Genomic DNA, 26,181 nt, shown 5'->3' on the forward strand with positions numbered 1-26,181 from the left:
ACGGACCGTTTCTTACTCACCACCCTTGTGGCATAGTTGATTTTCGGTACAATTAAGCTACAAGGAATTTTTTACTATGAAGCATTGAACATTGTGAAACTTCTTCTTTTAGAGTAACACCTTTGTGAGACACACGCTACATATTCACCCAAAACCTTAAGGTGATAGGTGAGTGAGTTCTCTCATTTATAAATGCTCAAGTATCCATATTTTCAACTAATATGAAACTATTATTCATACTACTCACACTTGCTACATTCTCAACAAAGATATGTGAGATTTTGGATGAAGGGAAGATTTGTTGGGTCAAATAATATATTCATCCAAGTCCCACATCGGGTAGTAGGAAGAAAATAGAATTTGAATATTAATATAAATAGAGTTAGTTAGTTTTAGTTTTTCACAAAAATAAAATGTAATCTTTTGGATGTATTATGGATTTTGGTTGTTGTGTCTTTATAGAAGTTTTTTATTTTTCCGTTCAAAAATAGTTTGTTGTGAGAGTTTCCTATTTTTTTGTTCAAAAATTATAATTTGGTGGATTTTGTTGAGAATTCAAGTGTGAGTAGTGTGGATAATAGTCTCACATTGGTTGGAAATATGGAGACTTGAGCATTTATAAGTGAGAGAAGTCATTCACCTATCACCTTAAGATTTTGTGTGAATATGTGGTGTGTCTCTCACAAAGTTGTTGCTCCAAAAGAAGAAGTCTTATAATATTCAATGCTTCCTAGTGAAAAACCCCCCCAACAAATGGTATCACGAGCATTTGGTTTTAGAAAGGGATTGAGTTAGTTGTATTGAAAGTCAACGACGCCATAATGGTGAATAAGAAATGTTCCGTTGGAGAGACGGCGCCAGTAATTGACACTCCCCCAACAGGTTTGTAATTTTCTCTATAAAAATTACAAAAGAATTACAAGTTGAATTATGATTTTGTGAGTTTTAGTTTTGAATTTGTTGCTCTTTTTCTTTTTGTGAGTATGATACCCTGTGCATAGAAATTTAATTTGTTTAGTTATTTTCCCAACAACGGATCATTTCTCAATTTGTGTGTGTCATCCTTGGGCAGGGGTCACACTAATCTTCTCTTAATCGTTCTATTTTTATCGGATGACTCCGAAGAAACATTCTCACCTCAAACAAGTGAGAGAGACACCACATATTCCTTATTTTTATCGGATGTCCCCGGAGAAACATTCTCACCCCAAACAAGTGAGAGAGACACCACATGTTCCTTAAACCTTAAGGTGATAGGGGTATAACCTTCATTTTTCTAAGTAACGTGGGACTTAAAACTCACACTTATTTCTCAAGACAACTCACACTTGTTTCCAAATAGTTACCATAGTTCGATATAATCTTTCCTTCAACTTGAGCCCGTCACATAAAATCTTTGAAGCTCTCCTCCATTTCAGCACCCCAATTTGAATTTAGTGGTTTACATTCCCTTATATTTCTCCAATATTTTTTTTACGAACTCAATATTTAAACTACGTGACTTGTAAGATGATATGGTCTTCATCTCTCACATCTAGCTTTAAAACGCTTCTCCTTTTGCTTACATTAGATATACTTCGTCATACCTCTGCTTAAGTAAAAGTCATGGGTTTCTAATATTCGTCTCCAACATCTCATTTAAATCATAATTCGACTCTCCAAGCAGGGTTATATCATATGCAAAAAGAAAAACATGCATCTCAGTGTTAACAGTTGGATGTGTTCCGTGAATGCATTCAAAATTAAAATGGTTTAAACTTGATGTAACCATGTTGTAATGAAAAAATCGTTTATGTCTTCATCATGTGTCCACACAGTAATCGATACCTTTCACAGATACCTTAAATATCTCAAATATATGCAATCCTAACTTATTTATTTTCTAGAACATGTAAACATTATAAATAAATAAATTTTATAAAACTGATTTATATTTAGATACTCGTTAAATTTAGCTGAAAAACAATTTTGAAAATAATAAATTACATTTGAAGACAAACATTTCTACTTTAATCATCCAAATATGTGAATAAATCAGTTTTATACTTTTATGGTCACTTTGAGTCATTGATATACCTTTTTGATATTACTTGAATAAATACAATTCGCCACTTTTCTGTGCAGTCTGTACAAATCAAATAATGAAACAAAACATTTGCTTTCTTGATTCTTTTTTTTTTCTTTTTTCTTTCTTCATTCCATAACTTATGTCCTTTTCAAATACACACGTGCTTTCTCCCTCTGCCATTACTATAAAAAATGAACAAATACAAACAACCCTTTCCCACCCTAAAGTTGCATAACTTCTCCACTTGTTCTTTCTCTCAAGATCATAAGAATCACACAACAAAATTGCATTGACAAATCAGTTCTCTATCTTGTCCTTCATTTTTGGTTATTAGCTTCTCTTAGCTAACTGAAATGTTCTCTTCAAGAACTGATTTGCAGAACTATCATTTCTATAGCACAATACCCTCAATATTGTATTAGGATCTGCTCTATTCCACTTGCATGTAGTAGGAGGCATTGGTAACTTTTGTCCATTTCCCATCACACCTATCCCACTTGATTCACATGTCGCAATGCTGAAATCTTCTATCAACTGTTCAGTACTTTGTCCCATCAATGCAATTACTCCTTCCACCACTGCAGCCTCTCCATCCACAACGTTTTCGCCTATCAAACCTTCCACATTGTTGCTGAAAACTCTCTTCAAGTTCATGAAATCCTCTTGGAGTGCGTCGTGATCGTATCTGTGAAACACCCTTGTACTTCCACCAGCAAGCAAAACCATAAGGAATGCGTCGAACGAAGACTTCATTACTTCCTTCATTGCCAATGGTTGAGCTCTATCTGTTAGAATTGTTGACATCAGTATCACATTCTGTTTCAGGATTCTCAACACAGGCCTAATGTGTCCCCGTGTTACGCCGCCGACGTAGAGCCTGTCGTAGAAAACAGAACTCGAGTCGAGGAATACAAGACGGTATGCGGCAACTTCCGAGACGTTTTGGCATGATGCTAGAATAGACATGTTAACGGTTTCAAAATACGAAGCGTTGCTGGTTTGTGCCCTTCGGTTATTTGCAAACCGAAGGCGGTTAGAAGGTACAATACCGGGGTTCGTTGAAAGCGATTTTTCAAGGGAGTGGATGGTACTGAGGAGATAATGCAAGGTGTTGAGACGAACATAGAGACGCTGTGTTCCTCGGCTAGTTGAAGGACGAGGATTGTGACCTTCGTTTGCTCCATTAATTTGATAACTATCTTCAAAACCAGAGCCGCATGGAGAAGCTCTCTTCCACATCTTGATGAATTTCGAGTCCCGATTGCACCTTGTCAATGGAGGAAGTAAAGGAATGTAACTTTGTTTTGAACCTGAAAAAAAGAAACCGAGGTCAAAAGAAAAGCTATGAACATAGCACACTTTTCTTGTATATTAAAGTAATGAAGCAATTTTCTGTTATGTTATTAGTCTAACAAGTTTTTTTTCCTCTATAGGTGAATCCAAAATCAGTTTTTTACCACATGCTGCAACAAATTTCATGTAATCCATGAAGAGGTTTTCTAATCCATCAACAAGATCTTGAACTAAATCTTCTGTAATTGCTATTGGAACTTGGAAGAATTCGTCCACGGTGGTTGCGGCCAATTTCATTAGCTCAGAAGCTGATTGTGCATAGAGTTCTGTTTTAGACTTTGGATTCCATGTCTGCAACAAAAATGAATTGTAACCATATAATTTATGGTAAAATATAACAATAAGTTAAACACATAAACAAGTGTCATCATAAAGCCAAAACTTACTTCAGTCTCTTTTGCCCTTTGCAAACTCTCTTTGCCTTTATTGAGTGAATCATCAATCCATTTTCCAAGAAGACTTAACATGACTGAATCAACATCAAAGGGAGCCATCTGTCTCACAACGGTTTTTCCACCGTCATCGCAATCATTAGAATCTTCAACAACTATTTGGACAATTAGCTTTTCTAGCTTGCCAGCCCTTTGCAATACTTGAACTGATTCAGATGTCAATGAGGTCACTTCACCTACATACTGCCTTAGAACTTGGCCATAGCATGTGTGCAACATCATTGCTGCAACTGCACCTGATGTTGGATGCCATTTCCTTAGTATTGGACTGAAATGTTGTCTTTCTTTCATCACCAAAACTTCCGTCTCGAGAGCTAGTTGTAGCAGAAGTTCACTCAATTCTTTCTTTCTTTCATATTCACTATATTTTGCATTCACTGCCTCCAATACCTTCATGAATAAAAGAAAAACATTATGAATGTTTGTGATTTTCTGACACTGGAAAACATTTTACGCTGACGATAGTACGGTACATCAAAATTAAACTCTTTAACTTATATGCAAACCTTACCTTTTCAAATGCATTTTTCATGGATGAACGGATATAGTTATCAACACGGTCGCCGGATGAATCCACAATGGTAATGTCTCTTCTCTCGCCCTTTTCTCCGTCTGTGATTGTAAGATCTTCTCCTGAAATCTTCGAGACCAACAATGCGACAGGAACAAGGTGTTCGATTTGAGAAATGTTCCCTCTTTGGAAATATTCATGATAATTAAGCAACCTCTTCTCAGCCCAACCCTGCATCGAATTCAACACCGAGGAAAGAATCTTAACATACAAAGACTCCTTCTCCCTCTTAGCATCATTTGCAACCTCATTCAACATAACATACGATGCAGAAAGAAGATCAGGTTCAATCTGTCCGGTAGCTATATACTGCTGAAACAGAACCCAAGTGAAGCATATGTTATGAATAGGCAATGTGATTCCTAATGTTGACCATGTTTTCTTTATGAGTTCAAGAAGCTCATCAACTTCATCAAGGACTAATGTTTCATCCCGGATATCGAAAATCGAGTGAAGAAGAGCAGTATAGAGGTGAATATTGAAAGGGAATCCATCCGCCCAATGACAAACATCGGTGGGAGTACCGTTGTTACTTCTCCATGACAAAGAAACAACAGAATTACAAAGAGTTCTCATTGTGTCTGAGTTTTTGCCAATGTCTATTGGTTTGGACTCGCCGCTGTTTATGATGTCTCGAAGACGTGAAGCAAATGTGTTGTTGTTTTCTAAAGGGAGTGATGGGTTTAAGAGGAGTCCTGCTTCAAGGATTTTGAGCTGTCTCTTTTGCCACATATGATACTCATTTGAATCACTGAATTCTGATGGCTTTAGGTGTCGAAGCAGTTCCAATGGTAGAATTATAGTTTCGGCTCTCTTTCCCACCTGAAATTTTTCATGCATTGAACTTGCAATTAGATCCATATTAACAAGAGTTTAATGAATATACACCCGACAGACAATGTAAATTTAACACTATCGTCTAATAAGAAACCAGTCTGCCATGTCATGGAAGTAATTTTAAATATTTTTGTGATTTGACATGATACTTGTCGGTTATTGGTTTTGGCACTTTTACACCGACGGTGCACCACCTAACCTATTTTCTCTATTAACAAATTGAAATACATTCAAGAACATTTAAAAAACGGTTTGCGACAGCGAAAATGGCTGCGACAAAACGATAGCTACAGTTCCCGATATCGATACCATTGTTTATCATTTTCATTTTGAAGAATAAATTATGAATAATTGACACTGGAACAACTGCAATTAGTGTTGTGATACATGTATCAACTGAAATTAGAAAAACCTTTAGCCAACGATTTTTAAAACCTTTACATGAGACACATTTAATGATGTTTTTGTAATTTTGGTTAATTATTTGCACGTCTTCATTGTCTTGTTCCCAAAAATAAGATCTAAAATTGTATGACATGAATGAACATGAAGCATAGAAAATAGAAAATAGAAAATAGAAAGAAAAAAAAACATACTTGACCAACAACGGTTCTCATAAGGGTCTTGCGCAACTTATTATCATCATGTTCCGTCACCCTCATCTGCTGTCTCATTATCTCCGCGGCGGTCATTGGTCGTCGCGGCCTAAAAGGAGGCACCGTGTTTGAAAGAGGACTAACAGCTCCACCGACCGGAGACGAAGGCAATGAAGATACACCTCCGCTATTCATTCTTTTGGACGGCGATCTCTTAATAAGCCTCAAACCAAGCGCTCTCTTCACCCTACTCGTTGGTTTCGTCACCACCTGGTTCAATTTTCCACCATCCCCGTTTCCTCCATTATTCTCGTGATTCGAATGAAACGTCAGCGCGTGACGTCCACCGAAGCCCGGCGTTGATCGGCATGACGTGAAAAAAATCTCGTACGCTGTTTCCCTTACATCGTCAGCGTTCAACCCCTCCAACTTCCCGAACGGCCATTCGAGGTCCTCCTCGATGACCGTATCGAGACGGCGTTGGAGGAAGTCGAGACGCGAGGATGAGACGGAAGGATAGGACTCGCGGCGGCTATGCTGACCCATTCGCCGGAGGGTCAGGATAACCGGTGCTGGTGGTGGCGATTTTTGATTTTGAAATCAAAGAATATCTGGGGCAAGAGAGTGAGAGAGGGAGAAATGCATGGTGTTTGGTTTTAAAAAGGAGGAGAGAGTTGCATGATATACAGTTAACGTTGACAGCAGTTTCATAGGTTTGCCAACGTTGTTGTTGTTAGCGAAGAATACGAGAGATGGTGTGGTGGACATGTAATGTACTGTATCCTCCTTGCTAAAACAGAAAAGCTATCGATTTCTTGCATGTTTTTTTTCGCTTTTTTCTAGGAAACAATATAAATATTTCCTTGTTTTTTACTTTGCACTTTTCATGTTCATTTTTTTATCAAATATTTTCAAATTTGCAAGAAAAAGGTCTCCAAATTAATTATTGTTAGTATTATATAAGGAAATTTATGGTTCTTCCATAATCCAACCATTTTGTTCTGTTATTTTTTGTTTAATAAAATATTTAAAATATTTTTAGAAACTAATATACAGAACTTAGATAATTATCTTTTAATGTCTCCATAATATACTAAAATATATTTATTTTTCAAACAAATAAATATTCGCAACAGATGAGATGTCACACCCACTAGTGTATGCATTCAAAAGCGTATGCATTCAAAAAATATGTAGGTGTCTATTTCACTTGCACATGCATCACCAACACACCTATAGGTCTGGCGCATGTGTTGTAGGTTGTTAATTCCTGGTTGTTTTGATTGGTAGTAATTTTGATAAAACTAACTTAGCTGCAACATGTCGAACAAGATGTTCTAACATGTGGTTGTGACATCTTGTCTGAAAAATGTTTTCATCTTGGTAACGTTTGTAGGGTTAACTGTCTACAGAATATTTTAGGAATATTAAGCATTCCCTTGTGACGTTCGTGATTGAGGAATCAGAGATTCGAATTGTGGTTAACAGATTATGTTTCCTAAATGTTAAGACATTTTAGGAAACTTTTGATTGATAACCTAATGTTATGCAGTTGGTGTTCGTGGAATACATAGCTCAAATCCAATGCATTCTATGGTTATAAATCTAATGTCTCAAAACCTAATTACTTACGAAGAAGAGAAGATAGTTGACCGCATTAAAGTTTGAGTGTTTGTGTAATTTGTGCGCCTCTCAAATATCATCTTGATATATGCGTAGGACTGTGTTGATTGGTTCTAAGCATTGTCAAACACTCATAAGCTTTTAAGCATTGAGTGATTGTGTATCCTTGAAGTGTGTCTTCTGAATTTCTTGTAAGTGTTTAAATATCACTGTTGTGATTGATAGGGAGGTGAGAAGGGTCTCACACCTAGGAGTGTCTTAGGTAGAAGTTAGGCACGAGTAGTGATTAGGTTGTTTTCTGTAAATTGGAGATAGTTTGCAGAAGGTCTAGAAACTAATATTATTTAGTGAATTTCCTCCCTGATTTGGTAGCCCCCAGATGTAGGTATAGTTGCACACCAAATTTGGTTAGCAACTTTGTGTGTTTGTTTATTTTATGTTCCTCTATATGTAAGTTGTCATGTTATTGTTCAGATATCAGTGTCTTGACATCTCATAGGACATCTGATATCTACATACCAGAATTTCAATTGGTATCAGAGCAGGCATCCTACTCTATTTCTGGGTGAGATTCAAGGAAGATACTTTCTGGTGCAATGGACAAGGAAGGAGGCTTTGTGAACAGACCACCCATTCTTGATGGAACTAGCTATGACTACTAGAAAGCATGTATGGTAGCTTTTGTAACAACCCAATTTTAGTATTTATTTCTTATACTATTATTATTATATTTTATTTTATTTATTTGGAGTGTTAATTAATTAATTGGTTGTTAGGAAGTGTAATAATTGATTATATTGATTAATTTGGTGTGTTAATCAATTATTTAGTTGATATGAGATATAATTGAATAATTGAATTAATTAACTTGGTGTGTATACTGTGTTGGTTTAATTTATTTGAATTAAATAGAGATATTATAATACTATGTCTTATTGGGCCTATTAATTAAATTAGAGGTATCATTATTTAAGCCCAAATATAATACTAGAATAGTAAGAGGTAGGAGAGTGAGAAGTAGGATTCATTTGGTTATTTGACGGCAACAGAGAAAGAAAAGAGGAAAAGTAAGGAGAAGAGGGGAAGAACAAGAGAGAAGCTAAGGTTTTCAGAAAATTGAAGAGGTAAGGGGGAGAATCCTTATTATTATGGGTTAGTATGATTGGGTCAATGGGTAGAAATATGTTTAGGTTGAAATCCCTAAATTTCATGGTTTTTGGAATTGTTAGGTTTTTATGAGTATTCTTGATTTATGGTGATTTGATTGTGTTAAAAATGTAAATTAACTTTATACACTTAGAGTATTGTATGAGTTATAATTTTCTGAGCGTTTGGCTTTTTACGGAATCGAAATCGGAGGTCCGAAAGGCCTCCAACGATGAAAAGCGCAGTAAATTCTGCATTCTGTTTTGTGTTAACCGGTTAACCAAAAGCGTTAACCGGTTACTTGTTAAAATCTGCGCAGAAAGTCCATTCTGTTTTGTGTTAACCGGTTAACCAAAACCGTTAACCGGTTAACACTGTTGAAAATCTACCAGGAAGTGCATTCTGTTTCGCGTTAACCGGTTACCTCAAAGCGTTAACCGGTTAACACTGTTGAAAAATGAAAAATTGAGACTTTAAAGGTTGTATTCAGTTTGAAATGAAATCGAAGTGTGCGTATTTGATAATTAGCCTATATTTGTGAATGATATATTGTTATGAATGTGTATATGTACCATTGGTGGATAATTCATAGAGTTGAATTATGGTGATATGTGGAATGTTAAGATGGTAGAGATTATCTTAATTGCATATGTGTTGGTATTTGTACATTCATTCATGGCATGGTCGGCTTTATGGGAAGCGGTGAAACTGTGGGTTCACATGTTAATAGACGTTGATCCTTAATTGGAAATAGGCGTAGTAGACGTTGATCCTTAATTGGAAATAGATGTAGTGGCTTGGATTCTAAATATTGAATCGGAAAGCGGTAAAACTGTGGGTTCACATAGACGTTGATCCTTAATTGGAAATAGGCGTAGCAGACGTTGATCCTTAATTGGAAATAGACGTAGTGGCTTGGATTCTAGATATTTAATCGGAAAGCGGTGAAACTGTGGGTTCACATAGACGTTGATCCTTAATTGGAAATAGGCGTAGCAGACGTTGATCCTTAATTGGAAATAGACGTAGTGGCTTTGATCTTGTCCGGGTCGAAAGCGTGGCTTGGGTTCTAGATATTGAATCAGAAAGCGGTGAAACGTTGGGTTCACATTACGGTACCACATGCATAGAGTCACATGTCTTGCATTGAGTCACATTAGAGTTATGTGATAATTGAATGTATGCATTGATGTGATTGTGAGGTGTGTATGGGATATGGTAATTGAATTTGGTGATGTTTGGATACATAACTTGGCAAAATATGTGATTGTGTGATAATTGTAGTTATGTGTATATTTGGGAATAGAGTATTGGATTTTAATATTGTACTCCTTGAGTTGTGATGGATGTTTGAAACATGTGAAATAAATGTTGGTTAATATTATTGACATGGTTATACAGGGTGTGATGAATTTCGTTAATTGTTGATTTAATCATTGTGCCTTATTATACTTCTTCATAATGATTTGAATTCTCACCCTTCTGTTTGAATGTTGCCTTTACATGGGCATCATGCAGATATTCAAGAGTAGTATTGCTGAAGTAAGTGGACGGTAGCTCACTCGAGATTTAGCCGGAGAATTTCTGTGTTTTGGTTTTAGAGACTAGGTAGTGAGTCAATGCTCTGGTCATGTAACACGGGGTAGATTAGTAGTATTGAACTCATATCTTATTTGGATATGTATTATGTTATTACTTGCGAACATGTTTAATTGCATTTGCTGGTTGAGAGGCCATAGTGTCAAATATTCTGGATATGGTTTTATCTTATCTTGAGGAGATTATTGAGAGATGATCATGGTATGGGACATGGATCATTTTATGAAATACATGAGTATTCATTATTTTCCGCTGCGAACGCATATTCCTGAATATTCATGATAATTGAAATATGTTATTTTAAATGACCAGGTGTATTGTATATCGATGATGAATGAAAGTTGGTTTTTGAAAGCTTTTAGTTTTTGAAAACGTCGATGTGACGCCTTTTTGTTTATATGCGTGCTTATTTACTCTGATTATATGTTAAGTATTTTGGGGTAGAAAAAGGGGTGTTACAGCTTTCATCAAATCCATGGACAGCAAGGCTTGGAAATCTGTGGTCAAAGAATGGGATCAACCAATGATTAGAGATAAAGATGGTAAGATCACTAAAGAGTTGAAGCCTGAGGAAGACTGGGATGATGAAGATGACAAATTAGCTCAGGGAAACTTCAAAGCTTTGAATGCTATATTCAATGGAGTGGACACGAACATCTTTAGACTAATAAACAATCGCATTGTTGCTAAAGATGCTTGGGAGATCTTGAAGACTACTCATGAAGGAACCTCCAAGGTTAAGATGTCAAGATTTCAAATTCTGATCACTAAGTTTGAGAACTTAAGAATGAAGGAGGATGAGAGCATCCATGACTTTCACATGAATGTCATTGAGATAGCCAATGCCTCAAGTGATCTAGGGGAGAAGATGTCAGAAGCCAAGCTGGTCAGAAAAATCCTCAGGTCTCTTCAAAAGAGATTTGACATGAAGGTTACTGTAACACCTCAAAATTTGCCCTCCTCTCTTGGGACTGGCTTAACATATTGCATATCATTTTTAGGTCATTAGGCATTGCATATTGCATATCATGTGGTTACATTGTGCAAGGCATCCTCCTAAGTCTTGATCAGAAGATGAAGAGGTCATGGTGCAAGCTAGGGTTTCATTGGACTGGATCATTAACTGTCTGAGGGTTGTGGTCCAAATTAGGGTTTCTCAAGGAGATTGGTCTTGATCTTGGTTGAAATGATACACCATCATCATCATGGTCTTGATATCATCCAAGAGATTCAGAAGATTGATCATATACCTTGGGATTAGGGTTTTGACCACTGGTCAACCCTAATCAGTTGCATTGGGCCAATCAGGGCATGGCAAGGAGATGGGGTCTACACTGGATATGGGGATCATCATGTGATTATATTGAGCTTATGGAGGCTAGGGTTTCACCATTGAGCCATTTCATCAGAAGATTGGGGCTCAGATTGATCAGTGCATTGCCAAATTCATCTATCAGTTGAAAAAAGTCAACTGTGATCAACTGTGCTTGATTTTATGGATTTGGAGGTGGGAGAGAGTTGGATACACTTCATTCATGTTGAAACAAGCTTCATTTGACATTTCAAAGCTCAAGAATGAAGAAAATAAAGTCAGGACAAGAATTGCCAAAAATAGAAAGTGACTTGTAATGGAAGTTTCCAAAAATGGAAAGTTTTTCACCACAAAATTACGTGTCCAAAAAAGCTTCAAATGAAAATTTGTCCAACATGAAAGTTGTAGATCTTGCTTTCACCTTTCTAAAAAGTCCAAGAACTTGAAATTCTCATGTATGGTTGACAAGTTATGATCCATTCATTTTCCAAAAATACCTATAATTAAAGTGGCATAACTTTCACATGGAATGTCCAAAATGGATGATCTTTTTATGAGCAAACCCCATTTCACATGTACTTTCATGGTGTATGGTCCAAATTCATCAAAAATGGTCAATGCAAAAAGTCAAATTTCAAGTGGATTTAAGTGCATTTTTGGTGTGAGATAGTGAAATTGAGATTTACTTGGAATTTGGACATGAGACCAATGCCAACACACTCCAAATGCAAAATAGAAGTTGTGTGAGCTGTTAATGCACTGTTACATTGCCAATTCACAAAGGTCATTTTTGGACTTTCACATAAAAGGCAATTATGCTAATCACTTCAAATTTGGATAATTGAGATTAAGAGATGGATTAGTGTGAGGTATAAATGGTTAACTGTAACAGAATTTGTTAATTACATTTCATTTCCCAAGAATTGCAACAAAATTTCCCTCCATTTTCTCAAATTCTCTTCAATCTTCATCAAGCATTTTTCAAGATTTCTCCATCATTTCTTCATCAAATTGCTTGATTCTTTTTGATTCGTGATCCACAAGCCAAGATCTACAACTGTTTTGCCAAGCCATTGCCAAAAACCTCGAGAATCGTGACTGTTCATGTTGTGCTCATCAATGGTGATTTGATAATTCTTGCAATTGAAGCGATCTTGAGCTAAAGTACGAGTTCCAATCAACTTCCTTATCCATAATCATCATCTGTTTTTGGCTTTTGCTCGAGGAAACATCCAGATTCATCACTGCTTCATCATAAGGTGCAAAATTCGAAACTCTCCTTTGCTTAAGTTATTAGGTGGTTCTTGTAGTTCATTCAATGTAGATCATCATGATATGAATAGTTTGTGAATTGGTTAACTGTGGTGAGAGAAATCACGATTTAAAGTTTGATGCGCATTTTGTTTTTTGCTCGATCCCGTTTGTATGTTAGGAATTAGGTTAAAATAGTTATGTATTCGTCATGTATGTAACACCCTTCTAAAATACCCCAAATATTTAATTAAAATAACAACATATATCAATCAGAGTAGATATGCAATTAAGGGTGTCACACAAACACTTCACACCATTCACCATGATAACTGTCATGCTCTTTTATTAATTCAAGACATAAAGCATTTGCATAATACGCAGCGGATAGAGATTAATTCAATCATGCAAAACATGTAGCATATTACATGTAAACTGGTTCACAACCAACAATAAAACATTTAAAACATCCCATCCCGATGTTACATCTACCAGAGCATGACCCACTAAGGAACTACACTAGACTTCAAGCACTAGCTCCTACTCAATCACTGCTCGTTACCTGAAAAAATAGTTGTAAGGGTGAGTTCCTCAATCGATATAATAAGCATTATAAAATATCATGCAATGTTAAGTAATTTAACACATTTCATCACCCTAATCATAACACACATTCAGTAACGGCACATCAACTCAAACATCATACTCAACACCAACATAAAGCACACGTATAATCTCAATTCATACTCAACACCAACATAAAGCACACGTATAATCTCAATTCATACTCAACACCAACACAAAACACACGTATAATATTGGAATACATCCATTCATATTATACGCCATACATACATTATGCAATGAGACTCCATGCATGCGGTACCGACTATTCGTGAACATATAGTTCAACTTCACCGACCAAATCCAGGTACGGCTACCAAGCTCACTAGTCCCACTCATTTGAGACCTAGTGACTCACATCACTAATTCCTCACCATGGGAGGGCCATGCTATGCACGCTAATCACCTAGCATGCAAACATCAACAACAGTCCAAAATGACTAACATCACTAATTCCTCACCATGGGAATTAGCTACCACCATAAAGGCCACATTATGCTATGCCAAATCACCTAGCATGCAACATCAACAACAATCCACGATGGACATATGCTCACACTCTAAGCCATAAAACAGTCCATCCACAATTACGTACATAATATATACATTCACAACATTATGCATATTTTCACACATCATCAGCATATTTATCACATAATCATATTATGTCATGCCAAATAATTCAGTCACAGTATTAGCACACTCTACTAACACCTATCCTACTCAAAACAACGGGAAATAATCCCTACTATAACACACACCGATATAGGCCAATCACCAATTATGTTCACAACATTAAAATATCAATTTTTCCAATTTCCAACAGTGTTAACCGGTTAACGCCCTGGGTTAACTGGTTAACGCAGGACAGAACACGCTTCCTGGCCAATTTTAACAGTGTTAACCGGTTAACGCCCTGGGTTAACCGGTTAACGCAGACAGAACAGCAATTTCTCAGAAATCACAACAGTGTTAACCGGTTAACGCCCTGGGTTAACCGGTTAACGCAATCAAAACAGCAATACTTCATAGTTCCTAACAGTGTTAACCGGTTAACACCCTGGGTTAACCGGTTAACGCAAGACAGAAAGCTGTTCCTGCGCTAACACGAAGCAGAATGCAGAATTCTCCGCATTTTCCGCCGTTGGAGGACTTCCGGACCTCCGATTCCGATTCCGTAAAAAGCTATACGTTCGGAAAATCACTACCCATCTAATTACAGATTCAATTACGGCTTTAACACAATTTATTCATCACAATTTTTCAGCACTCATCATCCCAATTAGGGTCAATTCAACGGTTTATCACTACCCATTACATGTTAACCCATAATACCCATTAAACGACGATAAACCCCCCTTACCTGAGTTAATCCGGCAATCCTTTAGCCTCAAGCTCTTCTCTTCTCCAACCTTCTTCCTCTTGCTCTGCCTCTTTGCCCTTTTCCTCTTTTTGAGCCGCTTCTCTGTTTTCACGTGAAAGCTCTTTTTACCAAAATAGAACTCTTTTTCCTTATTTCCAACTTATATATTTTCCAATAATTATTATTCCAATAATAATAATAATAATAATAATCCAAAAATTCCAATTATTTAATTAAATTAATAAATATAATATTAACTTAAATTAAATAATTATCTTATTTTTATCGGGGTGTTACAACTCTCCCCCACTAAAAGAGTTTTCGTCCTCGAAAACATACCTCAAGCGAATAACTCCGGATAAGACTCCTTCATCTGACTCTCAAGTTCCCAAGTCACATTGCCACCTGCTGGTCCTCCCCAAGCTACCTTCACCAAGGCAATCTCTTTACCCCGCAACTGCTTCAACTCTCGATCCTCGATCCTCATAGGTGATGTTTCAACAGTCAGGTTATCTCTCACCTGTACATCATCTATTTGGACCACATGCGACGGATCAGGAATGTACCTCCTCAACTGAGACACATGGAAGACCTCATGCAAATTTGCAAGTGACGGCGGTAAAGCGATACGATAGGCTACCTCCCCTATCCTCTCCAAAATCTGATAAGGACCAACAAATCGAGGTGTCAACTTCTTCGACTTCAAAGCTCGACCAACCCCAGTTATCGGAGTAACACGAAGAAACACATGATCTCCCTCTTGGAACTCAAGTGCCTTCCTCCTCTTGTCGTGATAACTCTTCTGACGACTCTGAGCAATCCTCATCTTCTCCTGAATCATCTTAATCTTTTCCGTAGTTTGTTGAACAATCTCCGATCCAACTACAGCACTCTCACCGGACTCATACCAACATAAAGGTGTCCGACATCTCCTACCATACAAAGCTTCAAACGGTGCCATACCAATGCTCGAATGAAAACTATTGTTGTAGGTAAACTCAATCAAAGGCAAATAACAATCCCAAGCACCTCCCTTTTCCAAAACACATGCTCTCAAAAGATCCTCCAGTGACTGAATCGTCCTCTCAGTCTGACCATCAGTCTGCGGATGATATGCAGAACTCAATCTCAGCTTAGTTCCCAAAGCCCTCTGCAAACCTTCCCAGAACTTCGATGTAAATCTAGGATCTTTGTCTGAAACAATACTCGACGGAATACCATGCAAACTTACAATCTTCTCAATATACAACTCGGCTAATCTCTCTAACGGATAATCCATTCTGATCGGAATGAAATGAGCCGATTTTGTCAATCTGTCGACAATCACCCAAATAGCTTCAAAATTCTTAATTGTCCTCAGTAAACCAGAAACAAAATCCATACTGATACTATCCCACTTCCACTCTGGAATAGCCAACGGTTGCATTAGCCCAGACGGCTTCTGATGCTCAATCTTTGACTTCTGACAAGTCAAACAAGAATAAACAAAACTCGCAATTTCTCTTTTCATTCCCGGCCACCAAAATAACTTTTTCAAATCATGATACATCTTCGTAGCCCCAGGATGAATACTCAGGCCACTACGATGTCCTTCCTCAAGAATACTCTTCTTAAGCTCGGTAACATCCGGAATACACACCCGATTACCAAATTTCAAAACACCATTCTCATCAACTCTGAATTCACCACCTTGACCTTGATTCACTAGAGTCAACTTATCAACCAAAAGCACATCGGATTTCTGACCCTCTCTAATCTCATCCAGAATACCACTCGTTAACTTCAACATTCCCAATTTAACACTATTGTGAGTACTCTCACACACCAAACTCAAGTCTCTAAACTGCTCAATTAAATCCAATTCTCTAACCATTAACATAGACATATGCAATGATTTCCGACTCAATGCATCAGCCACTACGTTTGCTTTACCCGGATGGTAATTCAAACCAAAGTCATAATCCTTCAGAAACTCTAACCATCTCCTCTGTCTCATATTCAGCTCTTTCTGATCAAACAAATACTTTAAACTTTTATGGTCACTGAAAACCTCAAATCTTGACCCGTACAAGTAATGCCTCCATAACTTCAGAACAAATACCACAGCTGCCAACTCTAAATCGTGTGTCGGATAGTTCCTCTCATGAACCCTCAGCTGTCTCGAAGCATAAGCTATAACCTGCTTATTCTGCATCAACACACCACCCAAACCCAACAATGAAGCATCACAGAAAACCTCAAATAAATCTGACGGACTTGGTAATATCAGAACAGGAGCAATAGTTAACCTTCTCTTTAACTCTTGGAAACCTTCTTCACATTTTGAGTCCCAAACAAACGTTTGCCCCTTTCTAGTCAACATCGTCAACGGTAACGCCAACTTAGAAAATCCCTCAATGAACTTCCTATAATATCCTGCAAGTCCAAGAAAACTCCTTATCTCAGAAACTGACTTCGGAGCTTCCCACTTAGATACCGCTTCTATCTTAGAAGGGTCAACAGCAACACCACCTCTTGAAATCACATGACCAAGAAAGCTAACCTCTTCTAACCAAAATTCACACTTAGACAGCTTAGCAAATAACTTCTTTTCTCGTAGAACTTCTAAAACCACTCTCAAATGTTCAGCATGCTCTTCTTCAGATTTCGAATACTCCAAAATATCGTCAATAAACACCACAACAAACTGATCTAGGTACGGATGGAAAATCCTATTCATATACTCCATAAATATTCCAGGCGCATTAGTCACACCAAAAGGCATTACAGAATACTCATAATGTCCATACCTTGTTCTGAAAGCAGTCTTCTGAATATCCTCAGTTTTCACACGTATCTGATGATACCCCGATCTCAAATCTATTTTGCTGAACACACTCGCACCAACCAACTGATCCATCAAATCATCAATCCTCGGCAAAGGATACCGATTATTGATCGTCACTTTATTCAGTTGCCTGTAGTCCACACACAACCTCATAGTACCTTCTTTCTTCTTAACCAATAACACTGGTGCACCCCACGGTGACACACTCGGACGAATAAATTTCTTATCCAACAGATCTTCCAACTGGCTCTTCAATTCAGTTAACTCAACAGCAGACATACGGTACGGAGCCATCGATATCGGCCTAGTACCAGGTACCAAATCAATCGAGAACTCAACTTCACGCTCTGGCGGTAATTCATTCACTTCTTCAGGAAACACATCAGGAAAATCACACACCACGGCTAGATCGCAAATCACCAGTTTATCTTTAGCCTCCAAAGTCGCTAACAGCATAAACAACTCTGCCCCATCTGCTACTGCCTCATTCACCTGCCTTGCTGATAGAAACAAACTCTTTCCTTCCTCAATCTCAGGAAAGATCACAGTCTTATCAAAACAGTTGATATAAACTCGGTTAAACACCAACCAGTTCATACCCAAGATAACATCAATCTGCACTAGTGGAAGACACACTAGGTCCATCCCAAAGTCTCTACCAAAAATACTCAAAGTACAATTTAAACAAACTGAAGTAGTAGTCACTGAACCCTTCGCAGGAGTATCAATCACCATACTTCCATGCATCTCAGATATCTCTAACTTAAGTTTCACAGCACAATCCAAAGATATAAAGGAATGAGTCGCACCTGTGTCAATAATAGCTACAAGAGGAAAGCCATTAATATAACACGTACCTCGGATCAAACGATCATCTGCAAAAGTCTCAGAACCCGATAAAGCAAAGACCTTGCCTCTCGACTGGTTCTCTTTCTTCGGCTTAGGACACTGTGGGCTAATATGACCCACCTCTCCACAGTTGAAACAAGTCATAGTCTTCAACCGGCACTCTGCAGCCAAGTGACCACCTTTGCCACACTTGAAACACTTCTTCTCAGCACTGGTACACTCATGGAAACGATGTCCAGCCTGACCACATCTGTAACACTTAGCAGGGGCACTGGAGTCTCCCCCACTAGGCCTCTTCATCCCACTCTGTCTCTGGAAACCTTTGCCAGCTGCATACGGTTTCCCACGATCATTCTGATTCTTGCCTTTCCTATCAACCCTCTGCTGATAGCTCTCTGCTCTGGCTTTGGTATCCTGTTCAAAAATCCTGCAACAGTCAACCAAATCAGAAAACACTCTAATCCGCTGATATCCAATAGCCTGCTTGATCTCGGGACGCAACCCGTTCTCAAACTTCACACATTTCGAAAATTCCCCAGTAGCCTCATCATAGGGAGTGTAATACTTCGACAGCTCTGTGAACTTAGCAGCATACTCAGTAACAGACCGGTTGCCCTGCTTCAATTCTAAGAACTCTATCTCTTTCTTTCCTCTAACATCCTCTGGAAAATACTTCCTCAGGAATCTCTCTCTGAACACAGCCCAAGTGATCTCAGCATTCCCAGCAGATTCCAACTCAGTGCGGATAGCAACCCACCAATCATCTGCTTCCTCTGACAGCATATGCGTACCGAACCTGACCTTCTGGTTATCGGCACACTCAGTCACTCGGAAGATCCTCTCAATCTCCTTCAACCACTTTTGAGCACCATCTGGATCGTATGCTCCCTTGAACATTGGAGGATTGTTCTTCTGGAACTCACTCAGTTGACGAGCAGCTCCCATTCCCACAACATTCGGATTCCCTCCAAGTACTCCAGCTAGCATACCCAGAGCCTCAGCAATCGCAGCATCATCTCTACCTCTTCCAGCCATCTCTATTCTGAAAACCCAACAAGCTAAAACAATAAGTACTGATAGGGTTGCACAACACCTATCACGTACAGGGAAACAGAATAATTACGACTCGACTCGACCGACTATGCTCTGATACCACTAATGTAACACCCTTCTAAAATACCCCAAATATTTAATTAAAATAACAACATATATCAATCAGAGTAGATATGCAATTAAGGGTGTCACACAAACACTTCACACCATTCACCATGATAACTGTCATGCTCTTTTATTAATTCAAGACATAAAGCATTTGCACAATACGCAGCGGATAGAGATTAATTCAATCATGCAAAACATGTAGCATATTACATGTAAACTGGTTCACAACCAACAATAAAACATTTAAAACATCCCATCCCGATGTTACATCTACCAGAGCATGACCCACTAAGGAACTACACTAGACTTCAAGCACTAGCTCCTACTCAATCACTGCTCGTTACCTGAAAAAATAGTTGTAAGGGTGAGTTCCTCAATCGATATAATAAGCATTATAAAATATCATGCAATGTTAAGTAATTTAACACATTTCATCACCCTAATCATAACACACATTCAGTAACGGCACATCAACTCAAACATCATACTCAACACCAACATAAAGCACACGTATAATCTCAATTCATACTCAACACCAACATAAAGCACACGTATAATCTCAATTCATACTCAACACCAACACAAAACACACGTATAATATTGGAATACATCCATTCATATTATACGCCATACATACATTATGCAATGAGACTCCATGCATGCGGTACCGACTATTCGTGAACATATAGTTCAACTTCACCGACCAAATCCAGGTACGGCTACCAAGCTCACTAGTCCCACTCATTTGAGACCTAGTGACTCACATCACTAATTCCTCACCATGGGAATTAGCTACCACCCCGAGGGCCATGCTATGCACGCTATCACCTAGCATGCAAACATCAACAACAGTCCAAAATGACTAACATCACTAATTCCTCACCATGGGAATTAGCTACCACCATAAAGGCCACATTATGCTATGCCAAATCACCTAGCATGCAACATCAACAACAATCCACGATGGACATATGCTCACACTCTAAGCCATAAAACAGTCCATCCACAATTACGTACATAATATATACATTCACAACATTATGCATATTTTCACACATCATCAGCATATTTATCACATAATCATATTATGTCATGCCAAATAATTCAGTCACAGTATTAGCACACTCTACTAACACCTATCCTACTCAAAACAACGGGAAATAATCCCTACTATATCACACACCGATATAGGTCAATCACCAATTATGTTCACAACATTAAAATATCAATTTTTCCAATTTCCAACAGTGTTAACCGGTTAACGCCCTGGGTTAACCGGTTAACGCAGGACAGAACACGCTTCCTGGCCAATTTTAACAGTGTTAACCGGTTAACGCCCTGGGTTAACGCAGACAGAACAGCAATTTCTCAGAAATCACAACAGTGTTAACCGGTTAACGCCCTGGGTTAGCCGGTTAACGCAAGCAAAACAGCAATACTTCATAGTTCCTAACAGTGTTAACCGGTTAACACCCTGGGTTAACCGGTTAACGCAAGACAGAAAGCTGTTCCTGCGCTAACACGAAGCAGAATGCAGAATTCTCCGCATTTTCCGCCGTTGGAGGACTTCCGGACCTCCGATTCCGATTCCGTAAAAAGCTATACGTTCGGAAAATCACTACCCATCTAATTACAGATTCAATTACGGCTTTAACACAATTTATTCATCACAATTTTTCAGCACTCATCATCCCAATTAGGGTCAATTCAACGGTTTATCACTACCCATTACATGTTAACCCATAATACCCATTAAACGACGATAAACCCCCCTTACCTGAGTTAATCCGGCAATCCTTTAGCCTCAAGCTCTTCTCTTCTCCAACCTTCTTCCTCTTGCTCTGCCTCTTTGCCCTTTTCCTCTTTTTGAGCCGCTTCTCTGTTTTCACGTGAAAGCTCTTTTTACCAAAATAGAACTCTTTTTCCTTATTTCCAACTTATATATTTTCCAATAATTATTATTCCAATAATAATAATAATAATAATAATCCAAAAATTCCAATTATTTAATTAAATTAATAAATATAATATTAACTTAAATTAAATAATTATCTTATTTTTATCGGGGTGTTACAATGTACACGTTCATACGGTTCTCATGATATATGGTTTATCAATTTTGGTTAAGATTTGTGGATTTTCATTTTCTGGAATTGTTGAGTTTGTTCTTGATGAAGAACACGCTGAAACTCGTGTTTGATCCAACAATTGCCTGGCCAGAGTTTGAATGTTTTTTGGCGCCTCCACTGGCCAATCAAAACACGCCAAGGCTTCTATTCAGAACGGCGTCGTTTTGGCCAGATGCTTTAAAATTACGACCGTGCCATTGTTGTATTTAATTTATTATTATTTCATTTTCTTTTTCTTATTTTATTTCATTTTGATACATGAACTTGTAAAATCCCTAACTCACTCATTTTTTATCCAATTTTGGTGAGATTTTTTTCATGATACTCCTGATGATGTGTAGAATTTAATCATGATTTTTGTGGAATTTTTTCATGTGTAGAAAATTAATTGGCTTAGGGATTGATTGTATGTGTCACATTTGTGTATACCATGCCATATCTCTCATGAAATGATGATGCCTTCAAATAAATGAATGAAATTTTTTGTGCTTGTTCTGGACATGTTGATGGTGATTTTCATGTAGAATTTGTGATTTTTGGATACTTGGTTGATTAGATATGAATTTTTGATTAGAGGTGTGACAATTTGTGTCACACCAAGCTAGGTCAACTTCATGATTTTATTTAAAATGCTTAGGGATGTTGATTTGAGCTGAAATTTTGTGTGAATGATCATTTGTATGTTAAGATTACATGTGAATTTTGCTGGATTTATTGGTTGCATTTTATAATTGATTGAATATTTTCTTCCCTGTGTGCTCATTTGGTAACATTGTGTGACACATGTTGGCATTTTGTTTGTGAAATTCTCATATTGTACTGGATGAATGTGAAATTTGGTATGTGGATTGTAGACACATTACAGGTCATTGTGGTTTTGATCCCATTCATTTCTTAATTGTTGTCACTGTTTTATGATTTTTGGAAGTTGATGTTTGTGTGGATGCCTTGTTTTGGCTTGTATAAATGTGTCTGGACTTCTTGATTTTCATTAACCTACTTCCTCTTGTCCAATTGAGCTGAAAATTGACATGCTATCCATTGAATATGTTCTGTTTAGGTGTGAATTTTTGTGGAATTAATTGAATTGTTTTGGTATGCTTTTGATTGAGATAGTTCTGTTTGGTCTTTTGAAGTTGCAAATTGCATGTTGGATGCTATTTTGTGCATAAAATGATAATGGTGATTGATATGAGCATGGAACCAATTGCATTTGTTTCTAAATTGTTTGAATGTGATTTTGGATAATTTTCACTTGCTGTTTTGATTTTTTCATCCCCTTTGGACCCTAGGCTTGGCCTAGTGGTCTAGTTTCTCACATTTGGTTTGGATTTTCAGGTTGAAATGCAAAAGCCTTAAGGAGAAAATTGCAAGCTGATTAAATTGAGTTTTGTTTGATGTTGTAAACTAACTTGTTTTGTGTTGTAGGGTTTGATGCTTGAGCTTGGGCTCATGGCTTGCACTTGTGTGCATTAATTTGTGTTTGACTGTACAGATTAACATTTGTTGTTTACTGTTGGTTTGTCTGAGTACTGATGATACTTGATTGATTTCAGGTACATTAAGTTGCTTACAGTTCTTTAAGAACTTGCTTGCTGCTGCTTGGTTGTATAAACCAGTTGAGGTAGACTCTCTTGTCTCCATGTAGTCTGGAAGACCTGGCTTGTTATTTAGCCAGACAACTGTCTGAAGTCCTCCTTAAGAGGCGATGTTTGTGATTGTTTACTTTTGTGCCAAGCAGGTAAAGACCTCTATGAGGCAATTGGCGGAACCCAAGGGATATGCAATCTATTCCCCGCTATTCTGTTGAGTCGTCCCTCTGCTCACACCACTGTGTTGATGCATTGGGACACAAACCCAAGATCTTGTGCTGTTGCACAGTCGAGTTAGAGTCTTGAGCGTAGAAGGGTCCCTCCATTATGGACCCACGCTCCTTTGTCTGAAGCTCTCCCTGGCCAGGGATAAGAGCTGTGAAGTCTAATCTTCACTCACCTTTCATCAGCTTCACCTTAGCCTCTCAATGGCAAGGTTAAGAGCGAACGATACCTTGTACAGATGACTTGCTTCGGCAGTCGCACCCTTGTTTGAGCCTCACTTGACTGGATATAGTGTGTGCTATGTGAAATGTTTGTTTTATTTTGATTGATGCTTGCATGCTTGCTTTCTTCCTGGATAGGATTAGCTTGCTGTTGTGCAAGTAGGTAGAAACCACAACATAGGGCAATGATGCATGATAACACTAGGCTCGAGTACATCTCCCTGGTAGTGTGTCTCCCCTTGGTTTTTGGCTAGAATTTCTTTCCCTTTCAGGGGAACTACATCGCCCTGATCCTCGCGCCAGACGAGGTATGTAGGCAGGAGACCGTGCGAGGTCTCTCCGGGCACTTTTTTTTCTTTTTGTGTGTGTGCTTGACGGTTATAGGCTCGAGTTCCCGACTCCCTATTAGCTTGTTTGGTTGTTGTGTGCTTGGAAGATGATGTAAGTCCATCGAGTGGCATTCGGGTTCCAGTGTGCGTGTGTTTGGTTCGGATGCTGATGTAAGTCCAGTGGTTGGCATTCAGGCTCCATGTTTGCCTGTGTTTGTGTGTGTCTTGTTTGGCGTGCGTGAGCCGAACTACGGCAGCTCTGATTCTCGTTCCAGACGAGATACGTAGGCATAGGATGCGACATCCTATCGAGCTCTCTTCCTCTTAACCCCACCTGTGTTGTTTCGGTGTGTGTGTGTGATGTGTTTGTTTAGCAACCTTTTTCTTTCTTTAGAGCGTGGATCCCGTCGAGTACGACGGACGTGAGGGGTGCTAATACCTTCCCCTCGCGTAACCGACTCCCTTACCCTTTCTCTTTGGTCGCGAGACCTTGCTTTTCCCAGGTTTACTCTGAGTGTTTCCTTTCCCTCCTTTGGGATAAATAACGCACGGTGGCGGCTCTGTGTTTGTTTTTTTTCGTTTTAGCCCGCCGGTTGTTTTTTCGCGGATGCGACAGTTACTAGCATTGAAGAAGCTCAAAATAACAACAACATGAAAGTTGATGAACTGATGGGATCCCTTTAAACCTTTGAGTTAAGAATCGGTGAAAATTCAGAAAAGAAGAAAAGTATAGCCTTTATTTCTAATATTGAAGACCTTAAAGATGATTGTGACCTGGATACTGATGAAGGGATATTTAATGACATTGTCTTACTTGGGATACAATTCAACAAAGTGGTGAAGAAGATGGACTGGAAGACAAGAGATAATGTCAAGAACAAGTCATTTGATAGCTCCAAAAATTAGGAGTTTGGCAGAAGGTCCAAAACTGAAGAAAAAACCAACCAAGGAAAAGGAATACAGTGCCATGGATGTGAAGGGTCTGGTCACATAAGGGCTGAATGCCCCGTATTTCTCAAAAAGCAGAAGAAGGGTCTATGTGTCTCTTGGTTAGAAGATGATTCTTAAAGTGATCCAGAAGTGGAACCTACCAAACAGGTTACTGCCCTGACTAGAATTTGTGACTCAGATGAAGACTCTGATAGTGAGGAACTAACCTTTGAAGAACTCGTTGAATCCTACAAAGAATTGTGCATGAGAAGTAAAGAAGTCTGTAAACTGGGAGAAGATCAAAAGAAAACTATTGCTCAACTATAGGATGAGAAAGTGGAGCATCTCTCTATCATCTTTGATCTGAAGGAGGAAGTTGTACTGCTCAATTCTAGAATTGACAATATGACTAAGTCTGTGAGAATGCTTAACAGTAGTTTAGATGTACTGGATGAAATTCTTCAAACTGGTAAGAATTGTAAGTTATAAATGCGCCTAAGAGGGGGGGGGGTGAATTAGGTGGTTAAAGATTCTTCGATCTTGTTTCCGGTTTTTGATTATTTTTCGTTTAAGTGCGGAAAAATAAATTGCGGAAAGTAAAAAGACACCGGAAATTATAGTGGTTCCCTTCACAATCCGAAGGTACATCCACTCCCCTTTCCACACGAAAGAGATTTCACTATAGTTAGAATTATGGTACAGCCTATTCACACAAACGGTGATGCCTACTATCTAACCTATAGGTAAACAAGTGTATGAAGAACAATCCTCTTCAACACCAACCCTTGTGTCCAACAATCCTGGATCACAAGTCAAATAGAAATAATTCCTATGAATGATTTTAACAAAGTGTAGTATTATCAATCTTCTCTTGATTGATCTTCTCCTTAGATAAATAATTCACTCAAAAGATAATATACAAGTGTTCAAAAATAGAATGAGATGAAACTTTTATTATGAACACTTTTTGAAAAATATTGAAGGAAAATATGAAAGAGTGATTATTTGAAGTTTGTATGAAAATTCTTGGAGGTGAAAATTCATTTTGAAAATTCAAGAATTTATATTGCCAAAACACCTTTTCAAAGAGGTATCATTTTCCTCATGAACATTGATGAAAAGA

General features: G+C 38.1%; 1 protein-coding gene and 1 non-coding gene across 2 annotated transcripts; both read right to left on the reverse strand.

Annotated features, from left to right (window-relative positions):
- Nucleotides 1–1,028: 1,028 nt before the first annotated feature.
- Nucleotides 1,029–1,129, reverse strand: LOC127098712 (U6 spliceosomal RNA). Its single transcript, XR_007793414.1, has one exon. It is a non-coding gene; the product is annotated as a U6 spliceosomal RNA (small nuclear RNA).
- A 934-nt stretch (nucleotides 1,130–2,063) lies between these two features.
- LOC127097515 (protein unc-13 homolog) lies at nucleotides 2,064–6,686 on the reverse strand. Its single transcript, XM_051036014.1, has 5 exons — nucleotides 5,878–6,686; nucleotides 4,385–5,266; nucleotides 3,808–4,263; nucleotides 3,526–3,712; nucleotides 2,064–3,378 (listed from the first exon to the last, which is right to left on the reverse strand). Exons 1-5 carry the CDS (start codon nucleotides 6,421–6,423, stop codon nucleotides 2,399–2,401), a joined length of 3,051 nt encoding a protein of 1,016 aa, XP_050891971.1. The 5' UTR covers nucleotides 6,424–6,686; the 3' UTR covers nucleotides 2,064–2,398.
- Between the last annotated feature and the right edge of the window lie 19,495 nt (nucleotides 6,687–26,181).

Source organism: Lathyrus oleraceus, chromosome 6 (genome assembly GCF_024323335.1).
Source record: "Lathyrus oleraceus cultivar Zhongwan6 chromosome 6, CAAS_Psat_ZW6_1.0, whole genome shotgun sequence".
Classification (NCBI taxonomy): domain Eukaryota; kingdom Viridiplantae; phylum Streptophyta; class Magnoliopsida; order Fabales; family Fabaceae; genus Lathyrus; species Lathyrus oleraceus.